Source organism: Mirounga leonina, unplaced genomic scaffold, assembly GCF_011800145.1.
Source record: "Mirounga leonina isolate KUSES-001 unplaced genomic scaffold, KU_Mleo_1.0 Mir_150, whole genome shotgun sequence".
In the NCBI taxonomy this organism is placed as follows: Eukaryota; Metazoa; Chordata; class Mammalia; order Carnivora; family Phocidae; genus Mirounga; species Mirounga leonina.
In genome coordinates this window covers 36,271,709-36,286,184 of record NW_023270374.1, presented here as the reverse complement: position 1 = coordinate 36,286,184, position 14,476 = coordinate 36,271,709, and the positions used below count along the sequence as shown (strand labels likewise).

The following is a 14,476-nucleotide window of genomic DNA, read 5'->3' as shown; positions in this document are numbered from 1 at the left end:
TCACTTAACTTCAGTTTGCTTTGATTTGCTCATCTGGATGTGAGGCCTGAATGAGCTCTTATATATACAGCGCTTAGCAGGGTGCCTGGCCCTTGGTAAGCACCCCGCTCACATCAGCAGTTCTTTTACTGTAAGCAGGAGACAAAGGTGGTAGAATTCAAGAAGTGAGCTCTGAGCACTTGCAAAGTCAAGCAACGGCCTGCTCTGAACACACAGAGCCCACCTCTTCACCTTGCAGAACCAGCTCCTGCCTACTGGCCGTTTCCCTGGTCAGAGCCCCACCGCCAGCCAGGCAGGAGGGTTGCGGGCAGGAGGGACGCGAGCAGACGCTTCGGCCCGCCGCCTGTGAGTCATGCAGAGCGCACAGGTCCCACGCGTGCTTGTCCACATTCCTGAGCAGTCCTCTTAGGCGCCATCCTCTGCATGTGTGGGAGGGGGGACCCTTCTAAGGGAAATGTAATGAATTTCGAGGCTTATTATTTACCTCAGTGGGATTAGTTCCACTCATTTCTGGACAAACCTTGGAACAAGCGAAGATTCTACTATAAAAGACAATTCAGGGTCAGGACTCAGGACTTAAATGGTTTGCTCCGAAATGGTTAATGCGTGCTCACTGAAGTCCCAGCAGTTCACAGAGTCAAGCCAAAGAGTACAGGCCTTGAATCCCTCAGCACTCAAGTAGGACTTGAGCTAAAAGCTCTGCAGCCGTGACTTCTCAGAGGGGCTGAGTGATTACCTCCCCGCTGTGATGTCTCTAAGTTTGAGAAAGGGGGATTCAAGTGAACGAAAACCATATCACATTAACTGGGGTGGTTCTCAAAGTGGTTTGATGAATTATGGAGAGAGGAGAGGAGGAAGGAAGGGTAGGGAGGCATCGGAGTGGCAGAGGGAGGGGGCACAGAGAAAGGAAGAGGCTCAGAGGGAGGCAAAACGAGGTGTGGAGGGGGCCCTGAGGAGACCCCGCGGCGAGAGGCTGGGGGTGGGGTGGCTTGCTAGGGCGGGGGGAGCGGAGAGCGGCAGACAGCCACCATGTGGAGGAGGTGAGGGCCTTAGCACACACTGGAGGGGGGTTAGGAGCAGCATTGCCCGTGGAACCTTCTGCAGCATGGAGGTGCCGTCCAGAATGGGAGCCACTGGCCATGTGTGGCTCCTGAGCACCTGAAATGTGTGTAGTGCAACGGGGGAGCTAAATTTGTAATTTTGAAAATTTCAGTTAAAATACCCACATGTGGCTTGTGGCTGCCGTATGAATCTGTGCAGATCTAGAGAAATGAAGAACACTCTGGAGTCACATGTCGGGGAAAGGAAGTCTGAGCAGCGCCGTCAAGTGGAAATACAGCGCGAGCTACTTATTTCATTTTTTTTTTTTCAAGGATTTTATTTATCTGTTTGACAGAGAGAGAGACAACGAGAGAGGGAACACAACCAGGGGGAGTGGGAGAGGGAGAAGCAGGCTTCCCGCTGAGCAGGGAGCCCAATGTGGGGCTGGATCCCAGGACCCCGGGATCATGACCTGAGCCGAAGGCAGACGCTTAATGACTGAGCCACCCAGGCACCCCCACTTATTTCATTTTAAATGTTAGAGTAGCAACAGTAAAAAAGGAATATGGGAAATCAATTTCAATAATATATTTAATTTAACCCACTATATCCCAAATACTATGATTTCAATGCGTAATCAATAGAAAAAAATTGGTAATGACATATTTTACATTTTCTTTTTTTTACACTAAGGCTCTGAGATCTGGTGTACATTTTGCATTTGTGACATATCTCAGTTTGGACTAGCCACATTTTAGGTGTTCAGCAGCCCCATGTGGCTGGTGGCTACCAGATTGGGACTGCACAGGTCTAAAGACATTGATGTCAAGCCAGAGCAAACTTTAGAGTTACGGAGCTTTAGAGCAGTGCTGTCTGGAAGAGCTTTCTGCGATAATGGAAATTGTTGTAGGAAAGACGTTATTAGGATTTGAAGCCGACAGCCAAGAAAGAATTCTTGAGATGTCTTTCTTTGGTGCAAAAAGGTGATTTTATTAAAGCACAGGGACAGGACCCATGGGCAGAAAGAACTGCATGGGGGTCCTGAGGAGGGGCCCATTATATACTTTCAAATCAGGAGGGAGTTAGGGATGGTGTAAGTCTCTGAGGAATTTTGGAAGCAAGGTTTCCAGGACCTTGAGGGGGCTAGCTATTGTTGGGAAAAGGTCATTTATTACTGTCTAATAAAACCTTAGTCATGAGACCCTTCAGATGTGTATCGGTGGGCCATATGCTTGGGGGATGATTGCCAACATGTATCTTGGGGGGGGTTTAGAGATAAAGGAAGTTTCCAAAGGAATTCTTATATGTTAAAGTAGACTTACAGGATCCTGGGTGGGGGGGGGGTTGGGGGGGTTGGCGGTCAGGCTAGGATTGCCTTTTGCCCTTAGCAAAGTATTAACATTGAGGCAGTTGAGTCCCTAGAGGAATGTCACTCTGCCTGTTTGAAGGACTTGTCAGTGGGCTCTGGGTAGTAAGGAAATTTAATAATTTTTCTTCTGCCTTTTTTTTCCCACATCAGAAATGTTTTATATCTACTCTATCATTGTGTGGTAGTCACTGGCCACCTATACCTGTTGAGCTTAAAATCTAGCTAGTGTGACCAAAGACCTGAATTTTTAACTTCAGTGAATTCTAACATATGCCAAGTGGCTACCATATTGGACAGCACAGCTCCGGAGACATAGAGCTAGACTGAGTGAGAGAACATGAAGGACACGGAGGGAGTGTGTGTGGAAAACTGGGCAAGAGTCTCATTTGGGTGAGAAGAGACCAAGAACGATTCAAGATGGCGGCTAAGACAGAGAAAAAGCAAGAAATATGAGGGAGCAAGCCAGGAAGAGCAGCCATTGTGGGAGTGAGAGCAGGGCAATAGGAGGCAAGAACTGTCGCCAGGTGTTGATCAACCCAAGGGACACAGGGAGAGGTAGCATGTGAGAAAAAGAGGTGGGGTATGAGGGAAGGGGGGAGCCTGAATGGGGTGGGCGTCAGAGGGACGGAGGTGAGAACTGAGAGGGCGTGGTGGGGGTCATGGAAAGAGAGGGGGCGGGACAGAATACAGTGGACACAGGGAGGGGAGCATACACAGAGTGATAGGAGAGAAGGTGGCGGGGGGAGCGTTGGGGGCTGGACAAGGAGCATCAGGTGCTCTCCTTTGTGTAGGTGTCTCCATACTATTTCAAGAAAATGTCCTTTCCTAAAGCCTCTACTTGGTGAGGCCATGCACAACATTGTATTTTTCTACGGGAAGACAAAGCGGAGTCCTCCGCACACACTGTCTGTTGTCTTGGATTGAGTGCCCACTTGGAGGAAGGTCCAGCCACTGAGCCCTGCATCAGAATCGTAGCAGGGCAGCCTCCCTTGTCTTTGGCGTGACCGGATACAGCCTCTGCCCTGGGTTCCACTTCCCCTGCCCAGGGGAGTGCGGAAAAAGGGACTGTGCCCTTGGGGCCTGCAGTGAATCATCTCAGCCTGAATCGAGACCTTTCATGCTCCATCCCTTCTAGAACACGAAGTCTCCAAGTTCCGTGTGTGGGAGGGAAACCCTGTTCCCTGCCCAGCATACTTTCTTTTTCACCAGCATGGATGTGAGTCTTCAGGAGAAGAAAATCAGTTCAGCCCTTGCCCCCTGCCTTTGCTTTTTCCAGCATGTGATCCGAGGGAACCGCCCAATCAAAACTGAGATGGCCCATCAGCTGTATGTCCTGCAAGTCCTGACCTTTAACCTTCTGGAAGAAAGGATGATGACCAAGATGGACCCCAATGACCAGGTAGGTGCTCCGTGGGACCAAGTACTCCTGGCTTAAGTTGTACGCCGTTTGATGTGGTGCATTCCACCGTTAGGCTCCGCATTGAGCACCTGATCTGTGCCAGGGACTGTGCTCGATTGTGTCTGCAGAAATGGTTTGTGTTGCCCTGGAAACCTGGCTCTACCTCCCTGCCATCTCTTCCCGCTGGGTGACTCTCTGGGCCAAGCCCACCTCTGTCCCTTGAAGGCAGAGGTGATGCCTTCTTGGAGACTGAGCAGGGCCAGGGTCCTGCCCAGGAAAGCCCAATCTGCTCTTTCTTTTCCTTGCTTCCCTGGGTTAGCTGATTTACCTCCTGGCTGTCCGTTTCACTTCTCAGGCTCAAAGAGACATTATATTTGAACTGAGAAGGATCGCATTTGATGCAGAGTCTGACCCTAGCAATGTCCCTGGGAGTGGGACTGAGAAGCGCAAAGCCATGTATACCAAGGACTACAAAATGCTGGGATTTACTGTAAGTTTCCCAAAGTATGGATCTTGGGAGGCCCGCTCCCCTGACAGAAGGTCAGAGGGCGCACCCACTCAGAGCCCCGAGGACCCCCCCTTCATCATGGTGGCCCTGGAATCGATGACACCAAGAAGCTGGAGGGGCCCTGACACTTAGTTGGCCTTGGCACTGGGAGGTCACACATTTCCGTGCAACATTTGGCCCCTTGGAACGAATCCATCTGTTGGAGGGTCCAAGAGGTCAGTCACATGGGTAAAGAGAGGACCTCTCCTGAAAGCAGCGAGGTGCTCTGAAAAGCAGAAGTGGATATCTTGTGGTAGGACACATTTGATGATGGAGTTAATTCAATTAAACACTTAGCGCGCACCTACCCACTCAGCACACAGTATGCTGGGTGCTGGGGAGACGGAATGAGTCAGCACAGTCCCAGGTCAGGAGCTCCCCGTCTCGCAGGGATGGTGGGCAGGAAGGAGGTAACACGAGAGCTAGTGGCATGGACAGGAGGGCAGTAGGGCGTCCCCTCAGGTGGCACCGCACACGGGAGGCTACCGAGTCTCAAGTCCGGTTCCTTTATTTCCCCAGAACCATATCAACCCAGCGATGGATTTTACCCAGACTCCTCCTGGAATGCTGGCCTTGGACAACATGCTGTACTTGGCTAAAGTCCATCAGGACACCTACATCCGGGTAACAGCGGGGGGCCAGCTGGCTCAGCCCTGCCACCACCTGTCTCGCCTCCCTAATCCCCCTGCCTTCCTCCCCCCAGATCGTCTTGGAGAACAGTAGCCGGGAGGACAAACACGAGTGCCCCTTCGGCCGCAGCGCCATCGAGCTCACCAAAATGCTCTGTGAAATCCTGCAGGTTGGGGAGCTGCGTAAGTCCCAGCCACCCCCCTCTTCTTTCAGCGACTCCGTAATCAGGAGCCTAGGGGGACTCGAGGTTACAAAGCTAGGGGTCAGTGGGATGGGACAACTAGTGTGCTTTGTGTGGGCAGTCACCGGGTGAGCTGTGAGCCGTCTTATCCTCGCTTTTGGGAATCATGGCTGCTGCTTGGTTTGAGCGGGTCATTTCACGTGTGCAGGAGCTGCGCCTCCATCCATTTGGCCCCGTGTGTCAGGCTGGCCGAGCCTGAGAGAGGGCAGAGCCAGACCGAGAGAAGAAAGCTGAGGAAGTAGAGAAAGGCCCATCCCACACTCTTCACTCGCCTTGGCCTTGCTCTGCTTTTGTTCCTCGGGACTTGAGTGCACGCGAGCACCCAGCCTCACCCTCCCTGCTTCTCTTCCTCCGTAGCCAACGAGGGCCGCAACGACTACCACCCGATGTTCTTTACCCATGACCGCGCGTTTGAGGAGCTCTTCGGGATCTGCATCCAGCTGCTGAACAAGACCTGGAAGGAGATGAGGGCGACAGCCGAGGACTTCAACAAGGTCCGTGTCACAGAGCTCTGACGCCCACGGCTGGAGGCCGTCACGTGACAGTCTGTGACCACTCTCCGGAGCCTGGGGAGCCCCTGAGCTGGGAAACCAGCGTGTCGGCAGCCCCGGGTCACAAGATGCCACACCGGAGAACCTCAGGCCCCTCTGCTTGTGCTTCCTCTGTGGCCTGGAGCAGGGGTCTGCCCCTCGGTGCCCTGGGCCCCTCATGGCCCCAGAGGAGCCAGTACCTGCCCGCCTGTCTCCCGTAGAGGGCAGGAGGCTAAGCCTAACCATACAAGCGCTGGTTGACTGAGCGCTTACTATGTCAGGCCCTGGTGCGGTTCCATGGCCAGGAAACGTTAGGGAGAGGTGTGGACTGGCAGGATAGGCCCGTCCTGGCTATCCACTCAGTAGTCATTCCTGACGCACACCCAAGTCCCCACGCTCCACAGAGCACTCACCGCTGGGCCGTCAAAAGCCGACAGTCCAGAAGCTGCTCAGCTCATTGTAAACAATCTGCAAGGTATGAGGAGGAGAAAGTTCTCTGTAGTCCACCACCCAGCGATGACCATGTTCACGTCTTCCTCTAGTCTTTTCTCTTGTAGACTTTGCCCTGCATGAGCGCAGAGCTGCCCGACGGGCTATGGGCTGGCCTGTTTCCTCTTTCACTATTGTTTGAGGGGAAGCGTATATCCGAAATCGAGTCTTCCTTTCCCTGGCTTTAGAGATGAGGAGAGGGAGGCCTGCAGACGGCAAGCGGCTTGCTCAAGGCATAGATTAAGAGATGGGGTCAGGATCTGAGCCTCTTTCCCTCCGACTTCCAAACCTGTGCTCATTTCAGCACACTGTCGACTAGTTGAAATTTGTGGGAAAGAAAGCATTTGTCCCTAGCAGGCATTTGTCCCCGAGAACCACCTAAGGTGTGTGCCTCGGAGAGTCAGTATTCTTGCTCACCCAGCAGGTGTCTGGGGTGACTCCAGGGCGGGGGCAGAGCCGGGCTGCCTGCACCCGGCCTGGCCCCTCAGCAGAGGGACTGAGGCAGCCGGCTTCCTTCCTGCTCAGGTCATGCAGGTGGTCCGAGAGCAGATCACTCGAGCTTTGCCCTCCAAACCCAGCTCTTTGGATCAGTTCAAGAGCAAACTGCGTAGCCTGAGCTACTCTGAGATCCTGCGACTGCGCCAATCCGAGCGGATGAGTCAGGATGACTTCCAGTCCCCGCCAATCGTGTAAGTGCCTCTGGGTGGCGGGGGGCAGCGGGGGGGGGGGGGGGGGGAGGCACCACCAGCCCTGCCGTGTCTTCACCTCCCCTTGCTTCCGTGCACGTCCCCCCAGGGAGCTGAGGGAGAAGATCCAGCCTGAGATCCTGGAGCTGATCAAGCAGCAGCGGCTGAACCGGCTCTGTGAGGGCAGCAGCTTCCGGAAGATTGGGAACCGTCGGAGGCAAGGTGAGGGGGTCTGGGCGGCTGGGCTGGTCCTTACCTCTCCGAGTCACCGCACGGGGGAGGGAGCCTGCCGGACAGAGCCTGCAGGGAGCAGGCCGGGAACATGTCATCCTTTTGCCCTTCATGTGCCCTGGCCTTTGCCAAAACTGTCCCTGGTCACCTGCTTGTCTTGCCTTGTGTTCCAGAACGTTTCTGGTACTGCCGCTTGGCACTGAACCACAAAGTCCTGCACTATGGTGACTTGGATGACAACCCTCAAGGGGAGGTGACGTTTGAATCCCTGCAGGAGAAAAGTAGGTTCATTTCTCCGTCAATGTGTCATAGTAGCTGGACTCGATGTCAGGAGACCTGAGTTTGTTTTTAAAAGATTTTGTTTATTTATTTGACAGAGAGAGAGAGAGCACAAGCAGGGAGGGCAGCAGGACTAGGGAGAGGGAGAAGCAGATGCCCCGCTGAGCAGAGAGCCTGACACCGGGCTCGATCCCAGGACCCTGGGATCATGACCTGGGCCGAATGCAGACGCTTAACTGACTGAGCCACCCAGGCGCCCCAGGAGACCTGAGTTTTAGTCCTGGCTATCTCAAGCCGATTATCTGGTCGTGGACCACTTGTTTCCCTGGACCTGTCTGCCCATCTGTCAGAGGTCCTCTCTACCTGGACTACCTCACAGGGCTGCTCGGGGAAGCCCGTGGGATCCCCAGTGGGAATGGGGCTGGTAGATTGTCAGGGGCGCTACCAGACTGTACCGAAAGGCGGTGGCACAGCCGGGGCTCTGAAGCCAGACTGTCTGGATTCAAATCCAAGCTTTGCCGTTAATTCTAATTAATGCAGGTTAACTCTCACCTCTGCCTTGGTTTCTTGTGCAAAATGGGAGCAATAGGCACATGTCCCTCATCAGAATTGAATGAGTCATGTACGTCAAGGCCTTAGGGCAGGGGCTGGGAGGTAGTGAGCACGGCTGTTTGCGCTGGAGGCCTTGTCGCCTTCCTCACGGTGCCGTGGAAGTGACGTGAGTGTCTAAGGCTCTGGTCCTCGGGGAGACAATCCCAAAGCCCTGAACTGACCCCCGGTGAGATTGGACGCAGCCCAGCAGGCCATGGCCCTGGAAAGTAGCACCAGGCCACTCTGTCTGAGCTGACACAGCCCTTTGGTCTGGGGGCTGGGGCTCCCCTTCCAGCACTGATGCAAAGACCCACTCGCAGCGTGAATCTTCCAGAGACTAATGCCCTTCATTTCCCAGTTCCTGTTGCAGACATTAAGGCCATCGTCACTGGGAAGGATTGCCCCCACATGAAAGAGAAGAGCGCTCTGAAACAGAACAAGGTGAGCGGAGCAGCAAGCCTGCCGGAGTCACGGTCACGGTCACGGTGACGCCGGAGGGTTCAGGTGGTAGTCGCAGTTAAAGTACATGCTCTCCCGCCCCCCTTCTCTCCCTGTAAGTTATTCCTACGGCTCTTACTAAGAACAGTTTTGAACATACACAAAAACAGATAGAACCCGCACATACGCATCACCCAGCCTCAACAACCGTGGCCGGTCCTACCCATCCGCTTATTATTACATCAAAGAAAAAATCAAGTATGATGTCATTTCCTCTTAAATATTTAGAATGTATCTGTAAATGATAAGGACTCTTCACATAATCGCAATACCGTTATCACACCTGAAAAGAAATTTTAAAAGTTGTCATTTAATATCAAATATTCCATATATGTTTGTATTCTTATAAATAACATAATTTCTCTGTATAAAAATTTTAAGTGCTTACGTGTACACACACACGTGCACACATATGCATACTCATACCCGTTTTGTTCACTGAAACAGAATCCAAATAGGATATGCACATTGTGATTAGTCTTTAGTTCCTCTTTCTCTTTTCCATCTGTGTTTTCCTCTTTGCGGTTTATTAGTTGAAGAAACCAGGTTGCTTGTTTGGTAGTTTCTCGGTCTGAAATGTGCTGATTGTCTCCCCGTGGTATAGTTTAACTTGCTTCTCTGTCCCAGATCTGTACGTTGGTGGAGAGATTTAGGGGGAGGCTTGAGCCAGTTCAGGTTTGACCCCCTTTTTTGTGGGGGGTGGACAGGATGACTTCCTAGGTGGTGTTATGTTCTATCAAGAGACACATGATGTGATTGTCTTTCTTTTTGCGATGTTAGCAGACTCTTGGTGCTAAGTGCCTCTTCCACGAGTAAATTAAGATTTGCAAACTAGTGGTGTTCTAATGCGGTCATTCTCATTTATGAGCTGAACTACTTCTCTAAACAGAAACTTACCATCATCTACTCTTGGCTTCCCAGTGGTCCAGTTTATATAAGAAAGGAGAGTAAGTGCTTGATTCTTTCCTTTTGTAAAAGTACCTACTTTTAAAACAGTGAGTTGGTTCTCTGGTATCATCCAACATTGACCAATTTTGTGTATGTGTTTTGTTTTGTTTAGTAGTACTGTGAACTCATGGATTTAAGCAAATTGGTATTTGTCCCAGTCCATTACAGTTATGTTGTTGATGCTTAAATTCTGTCATCTTTGGCCACAATTTGTTATTGTTGTGGTGGTTTCTAAACCGTTACGACTTTCAATCTGATCACCAACATACATACCTACATATGTAGGTCACCTACAGTCTTGGACTCTGAGATGCAGAGGTTTTGAGTGTTGAGAAATGACTTTTCTCCAGTGTTAGGAGCATTCACATGTTAGGTGTGACTCAGGTGGGGGGTGGGTGAGTTAGCGCTCATACCATGATGCCTCGTCTCCAGCCACACTGGTGCACGTGCTGGGGGCCTGGTGATACCACGTCTGAATCAACGCCTTCAGTGACGGTGCCAGGTGACAAGGAATTTGGCCAAGATCTTGGCGCGCAGAGTCCAGGCCACCCCCACCCCCACGGAACTGAAACCCTTTCTCTTTCAGGAGGTGTTGGAGTTGGCGTTCTCCATCCTGTATGACCCTGATGAGACCTTAAACTTCATCGCACCTAACAAGTATGAGGTGAGCAGTGTGGTCCTGCTTTGGACAGCCCCGCCCCTTCTGTGACTCTTCAGCTGAAGGCAGGAGTGGGCAGAACAGGGACATCCCCCAGAGGCAGGGGACCACAGCATGTCATGAAGGCTTTTTGGCGCCAGCGATCTGCCAGGCTGGCGTCCATCCCCCTGGGCTGGGCTCCCCAGCTTACTGCTCTTCAGCAGCAGCCGTAAGTTGCAGTTAGAAAATCAGGGTCACAGGGGATAAGCGAACTTGTCTGGACTGGGAAAACTCTCCCCCTTTTCAGTCTCCGCATGGCCACCTTCCCGAGCGAACCCGACAGATCCTCCGTCCTCAGGGCTCCTGGGCACAGGTGGTAGAGGGTCTGGCCTGGGCTTTGGGGCTGACGGGTCTGGTTCGCCTGACGGGCCCCCACAGTGGTACTTGCAGCACTGGAAGATACTTGGTGTTACATGAGTAACTGTGCTTGAGCCCCGTGTGGCTGCTGAGCTCGGGGAGCATCAGAGGGCACTAGAGGTGGGGCTTCTGGAAGAGGAGACACTTTGGCAGCCCCGAGCTGCCAGTGGAATTCTGTTGGGAAGAAGTGAAGAACTAGCAGGTGGGGAGACAGGTGAGCAAAGGCAGGGAAAAAGACTGAGCAGGAGTGAGAGAGGGATAGGTCGACAGTTCTCTGTTATTCCTCCCTATCATGAGACCCTCAAGTTCAATTTCTCTAGCACTTACTTTTAACATTTGTTGACTGGGCTCTTTTTTTTTTTAACTTTTTTTGAAATAAAATTGAGATGCTACAGTGATTCCTTTTGGGTCCTGCTTTTTACACCTAATATGTATCCCCCTCCCCGCAACCATTGCTCATTTCCTGGGCAGTTTTGGCTAGTTGATGCCCCAGTACTCAGGTCTTGTTTTGCTGTATTCATTAGTTGCATTTTTAAAAAATCATATTTAAAAAAATAAATAAAAATAAATCATATTTCAGATTATCTCAGGAAGCTTAAATGTAAATCCCTCATAAAAGCCAAAAGGTTGTTTTTTGTTTTTTTTTTTTGGAAAGTGAATGATCACCTCCCATTTTATCTTTGCCATTATCCCAAATCAGCTCTGCCTATACTAAGTAGTGTCAAAAGAGATTACGGTGAATCCTGTCATCAAAGGGACCTTGGCAGGCCCTCCGGCTGACCAGGGGCCACCATGTGATGTTTTACAACTTGCTTCCACAGTACTGCATCTGGATCGATGGCCTCAGTGCCCTTCTGGGGAAGGACATGTCCAGCGAGCTGACCAAGAGTGACCTGGACACCCTGCTGAGCATGGAGATGAAGCTGCGGCTCCTGGATCTGGAGAACATCCAGATTCCTGAAGCCCCGCCGCCAGTGCCCAAGGAGCCCAGCAGCTATGACTTTGTCTATCACTACGGCTGAGCCTGGAGCCAGACTCCACGGTAGCCAGGAAGGGATTTGGGGCCCAGGAGAAACACCCACAGACTGGTGCCTTGTCTTTTGCTTGTACAGAATCTGTAGTGACCACGGTGGCCAGTGAATGCCAGCCATTCCTCAGACTCCCCTCAGACCACCCAGAGCTTCTTCTTGGTCCCTGCCCACCATAAGTCACGAAGGCAGGGTGCTTGGCCCTCGCTGTCACCGCGGAGCCCGGGATCGGAGCGTGAGGAATGAATAGCAGACGCCCTTGTCTTCCAGGTCAGGGACTGCTTGGGCTGGAGTTAACAAGAGTCACTCACCTTTTCTTCCTGAGCCTGCTCTCGGGTCAGCTGGATCCCGTGTGGGCAAGAGCTAGCCCAGCAAAGGTTGCCCACAGAGGACAGACGTTCTAGGTGTGTTGAGAGCCTCAGAGAGACTGCCTTTGGGTGACCCATGCCTGTGTCTCAGATCCAAGCAGAGGCCTTGGCCTTTACTTGGTAGATGCCTTGCCCTTGCTTTCGTCGCCTTCGTGAGGGCTCACTCTGGCCTCATTCAGTGCCAGTAAGCTGCTGCTACTGAGGCTCGGCTCTAACATCTCTTGTCTCCGGAGCCACCAGATCTCTCTTGCCCACACAGTTGTCTGGGCGGATGGAAAGTTCTCCCTACCAAGCTCTCAGGCTCTCATCCTGGCAAGTCAAAGACATGCGAGCTAAGTCCTACCCTCTAGTCTCAAAGAACTCTGCAGGGAGAGCCCAGACAAGGCCTGGGCCGAGACTGGTGAGGCCACTGGAGTCCACTCCCTTCCCCGCCCCCCCCCCGCCATTTTTATCTTTTCCTTCCTTAGAGAGAAATCTCCCGCCTAACCTGAATAGCAGCCCCCTCCTCTTTGCTTTCCTTTGGCCTCCCCGACCTCAGGAAGTTTGGCCTTCCCTTCGCCCTCCCATCCCAGTGCTGTGGTTTCTGCCACTGGCCATGATTTCAGGGAGCTAGCTGAGGCCACGGCTGTGCCCACGGGCTTCCCTGGTGCTGCGGCACATGTAAACCACGCGCCCAGCCTCCCTCCTTGGACATGTGAACACAGCGGCATTCAGTCTTGGTAGGCCGGCATGGTAGGTACTGCCCGATGAAGAGTGTACTATATATTTTCTTTACTAGAGGCCATACTTATACAGACGTGTATATATATTTATATAAGATCTACCTATCCTAGGACAGAATGTTTGAGGGAAAATAAAATTGGAGGCTCTCCCTAAAACAAAAAAAAGAAAAAGAAAAATACCACTTCCAGTTGTGAGCCAAGAGAGTAACCGAGAGCAGCCAGGAGCTTCCCATCAGTAACCATGTTTTCAATAAATACTCTTTCATGTACGTACCGTGGTACCTATTAACAGCTGTTTCTCTGTACTTGCTCTCTCCGCCCAAGGGAGCTGTCACCTTGACAAGCTTTCATTTCATTATGTCTTTTCAACCACTTTGCCCTCCCTGGGCGTGTGCACGCGCACACACACACCTCGACAGTTCAGGATGCTCACAGACTGTTGCACCAGGACAAAGTGTTTTCTGCTGCGGCTTGCCGGGCACGGCCGGGAACGGCATACCGTACACCCCCATGAGCATAGCCTCCCTCTCCCCCCTGTCAGGGACGCAGCCAGGGAACAGCTCGCATTCTTGTGACTTACACAGAAGACACGTTCTTCACCCTGTGTGTCGCCGGTGCTTAGTGCCCAGCCTTCCAGCTGGTGTTTTAGGCTGTTGCTCCAAACCTCAGCCTTGGTAGCTGGGAGGCTTGAATGAGGGTGGTGATGAAAATAGATACTTTCTTTTCCCTCTGAGGGAGAAGGGGGCGAGGACAAGCTTTTTCGAAAGGCACAGCAAGTGCGTGCGGTGCAGGCCTTGAGGACTGAACACAGCCAAGACCTCGGGCAGTGATGGGTGCCATTGTGGGTACTCGCTAAGTGCTGAATGAACAAACTCGGCTGCAGGATGCCAGCTGGCGGGGGCAGGGGGCAGCAGGGGTTTGCATAATGCACTGCTTACACTCTGGGCTTGAACCTTCTGTTCAGAGGGGTCGGGGAAGCTGGCCGAGTCACTCGCAAGGATCCATGTTTGCAGCCAGTGTTAGAGGAGAGCACAGGAGGCACTGGGAGGAGAGGGCAAAAAACCCCTAACTGGCCCCCATTCTGCAACCCTAGCCTGCTCTGCCCTCCTGGGGGTTCTTGCGCCAGGCTCTGCCTGTTTTAATCCATCCTGCAACATGAGTGGGATCTGAATTTCCTAGCTGGCATTTTTGAGACCACTGCAACTGCCCCACAGCTACTTTTCCAACCACGGCTTTTGTTAACTCCCCTTATAAACAGCTGGGCTTTAAGCCAGGCCCCAGCCTTCCCCTCTCCTCATTTCCTCTGCCCTGACACTCCCCCCAGCCCCCACTCAATCTACTGAAATTAAGATAATTCTTAAAGTTTAAGGCACACAAATGTTTCACAAATGTGTATTATTATCTCCCATGGATCTTCTAAGTCCTAAAATTTAATGCCCCTGACTTATCACACTCCCCAGCTGGCTTAAGCTCGCAGAAGAAAAAGCCCATGAGAGATTTCTTTATCTTTGTGGTTCTATGATTGCCCAGCACTGGGTTGGAATAAGGTAAATTAATCTGTTCAATATAAGTAAACAGGTGGGGGCGCCCGGGTGGCTCAGTCGTCTAGCGTCTACCTTCAGCTCTGGTCATGATCCCAGCATCCTGGGATGGAGTCCCGATGGAGCCCCTCATCAGGCTCCCTGGTCGCGGGAAGCCTGCTTCTCCCTCTCCCACCTCCCCCTGCTTGTGCCCCCTCTCTCGCTGTCTCTGTCAAATAAGTAAATAAAATCTTAAAGTAAACAGGTGGCTATTTTCCAGCTGCCCCGGGTACGCATGCCTCCGC

At 52.2% G+C, this 14,476-nt stretch overlaps 1 protein-coding gene across 9 annotated transcripts in view; it reads left to right on the top strand.

Annotated features, from left to right (window-relative positions):
* Positions 1-12,920, top strand: part of ELMO2 (engulfment and cell motility 2) — a 39,018-nt gene extending 26,098 nt beyond the window's left edge. For all 9 annotated transcript variants that reach the window (XM_035006458.1, XM_035006459.1, XM_035006462.1 and 6 more), the window contains 11 exons: positions 3,687-3,809; positions 4,165-4,299; positions 4,876-4,980; positions 5,060-5,168; positions 5,585-5,721; positions 6,772-6,935; positions 7,042-7,154; positions 7,337-7,444; positions 8,392-8,474; positions 10,066-10,143; positions 11,355-12,920. In XM_035006458.1, the coding sequence (XP_034862349.1) occupies positions 3,687-3,809; positions 4,165-4,299; positions 4,876-4,980; positions 5,060-5,168; positions 5,585-5,721; positions 6,772-6,935; positions 7,042-7,154; positions 7,337-7,444; positions 8,392-8,474; positions 10,066-10,143; positions 11,355-11,555 (1,356 nt within the window). In that variant the 3' untranslated portion in view covers positions 11,556-12,920. The remainder of the gene's footprint in view (positions 1-3,686; positions 3,810-4,164; positions 4,300-4,875; positions 4,981-5,059; positions 5,169-5,584; positions 5,722-6,771; positions 6,936-7,041; positions 7,155-7,336; positions 7,445-8,391; positions 8,475-10,065; positions 10,144-11,354) is intronic.
* Positions 12,921-14,476: the final 1,556 nt, after the last annotated feature.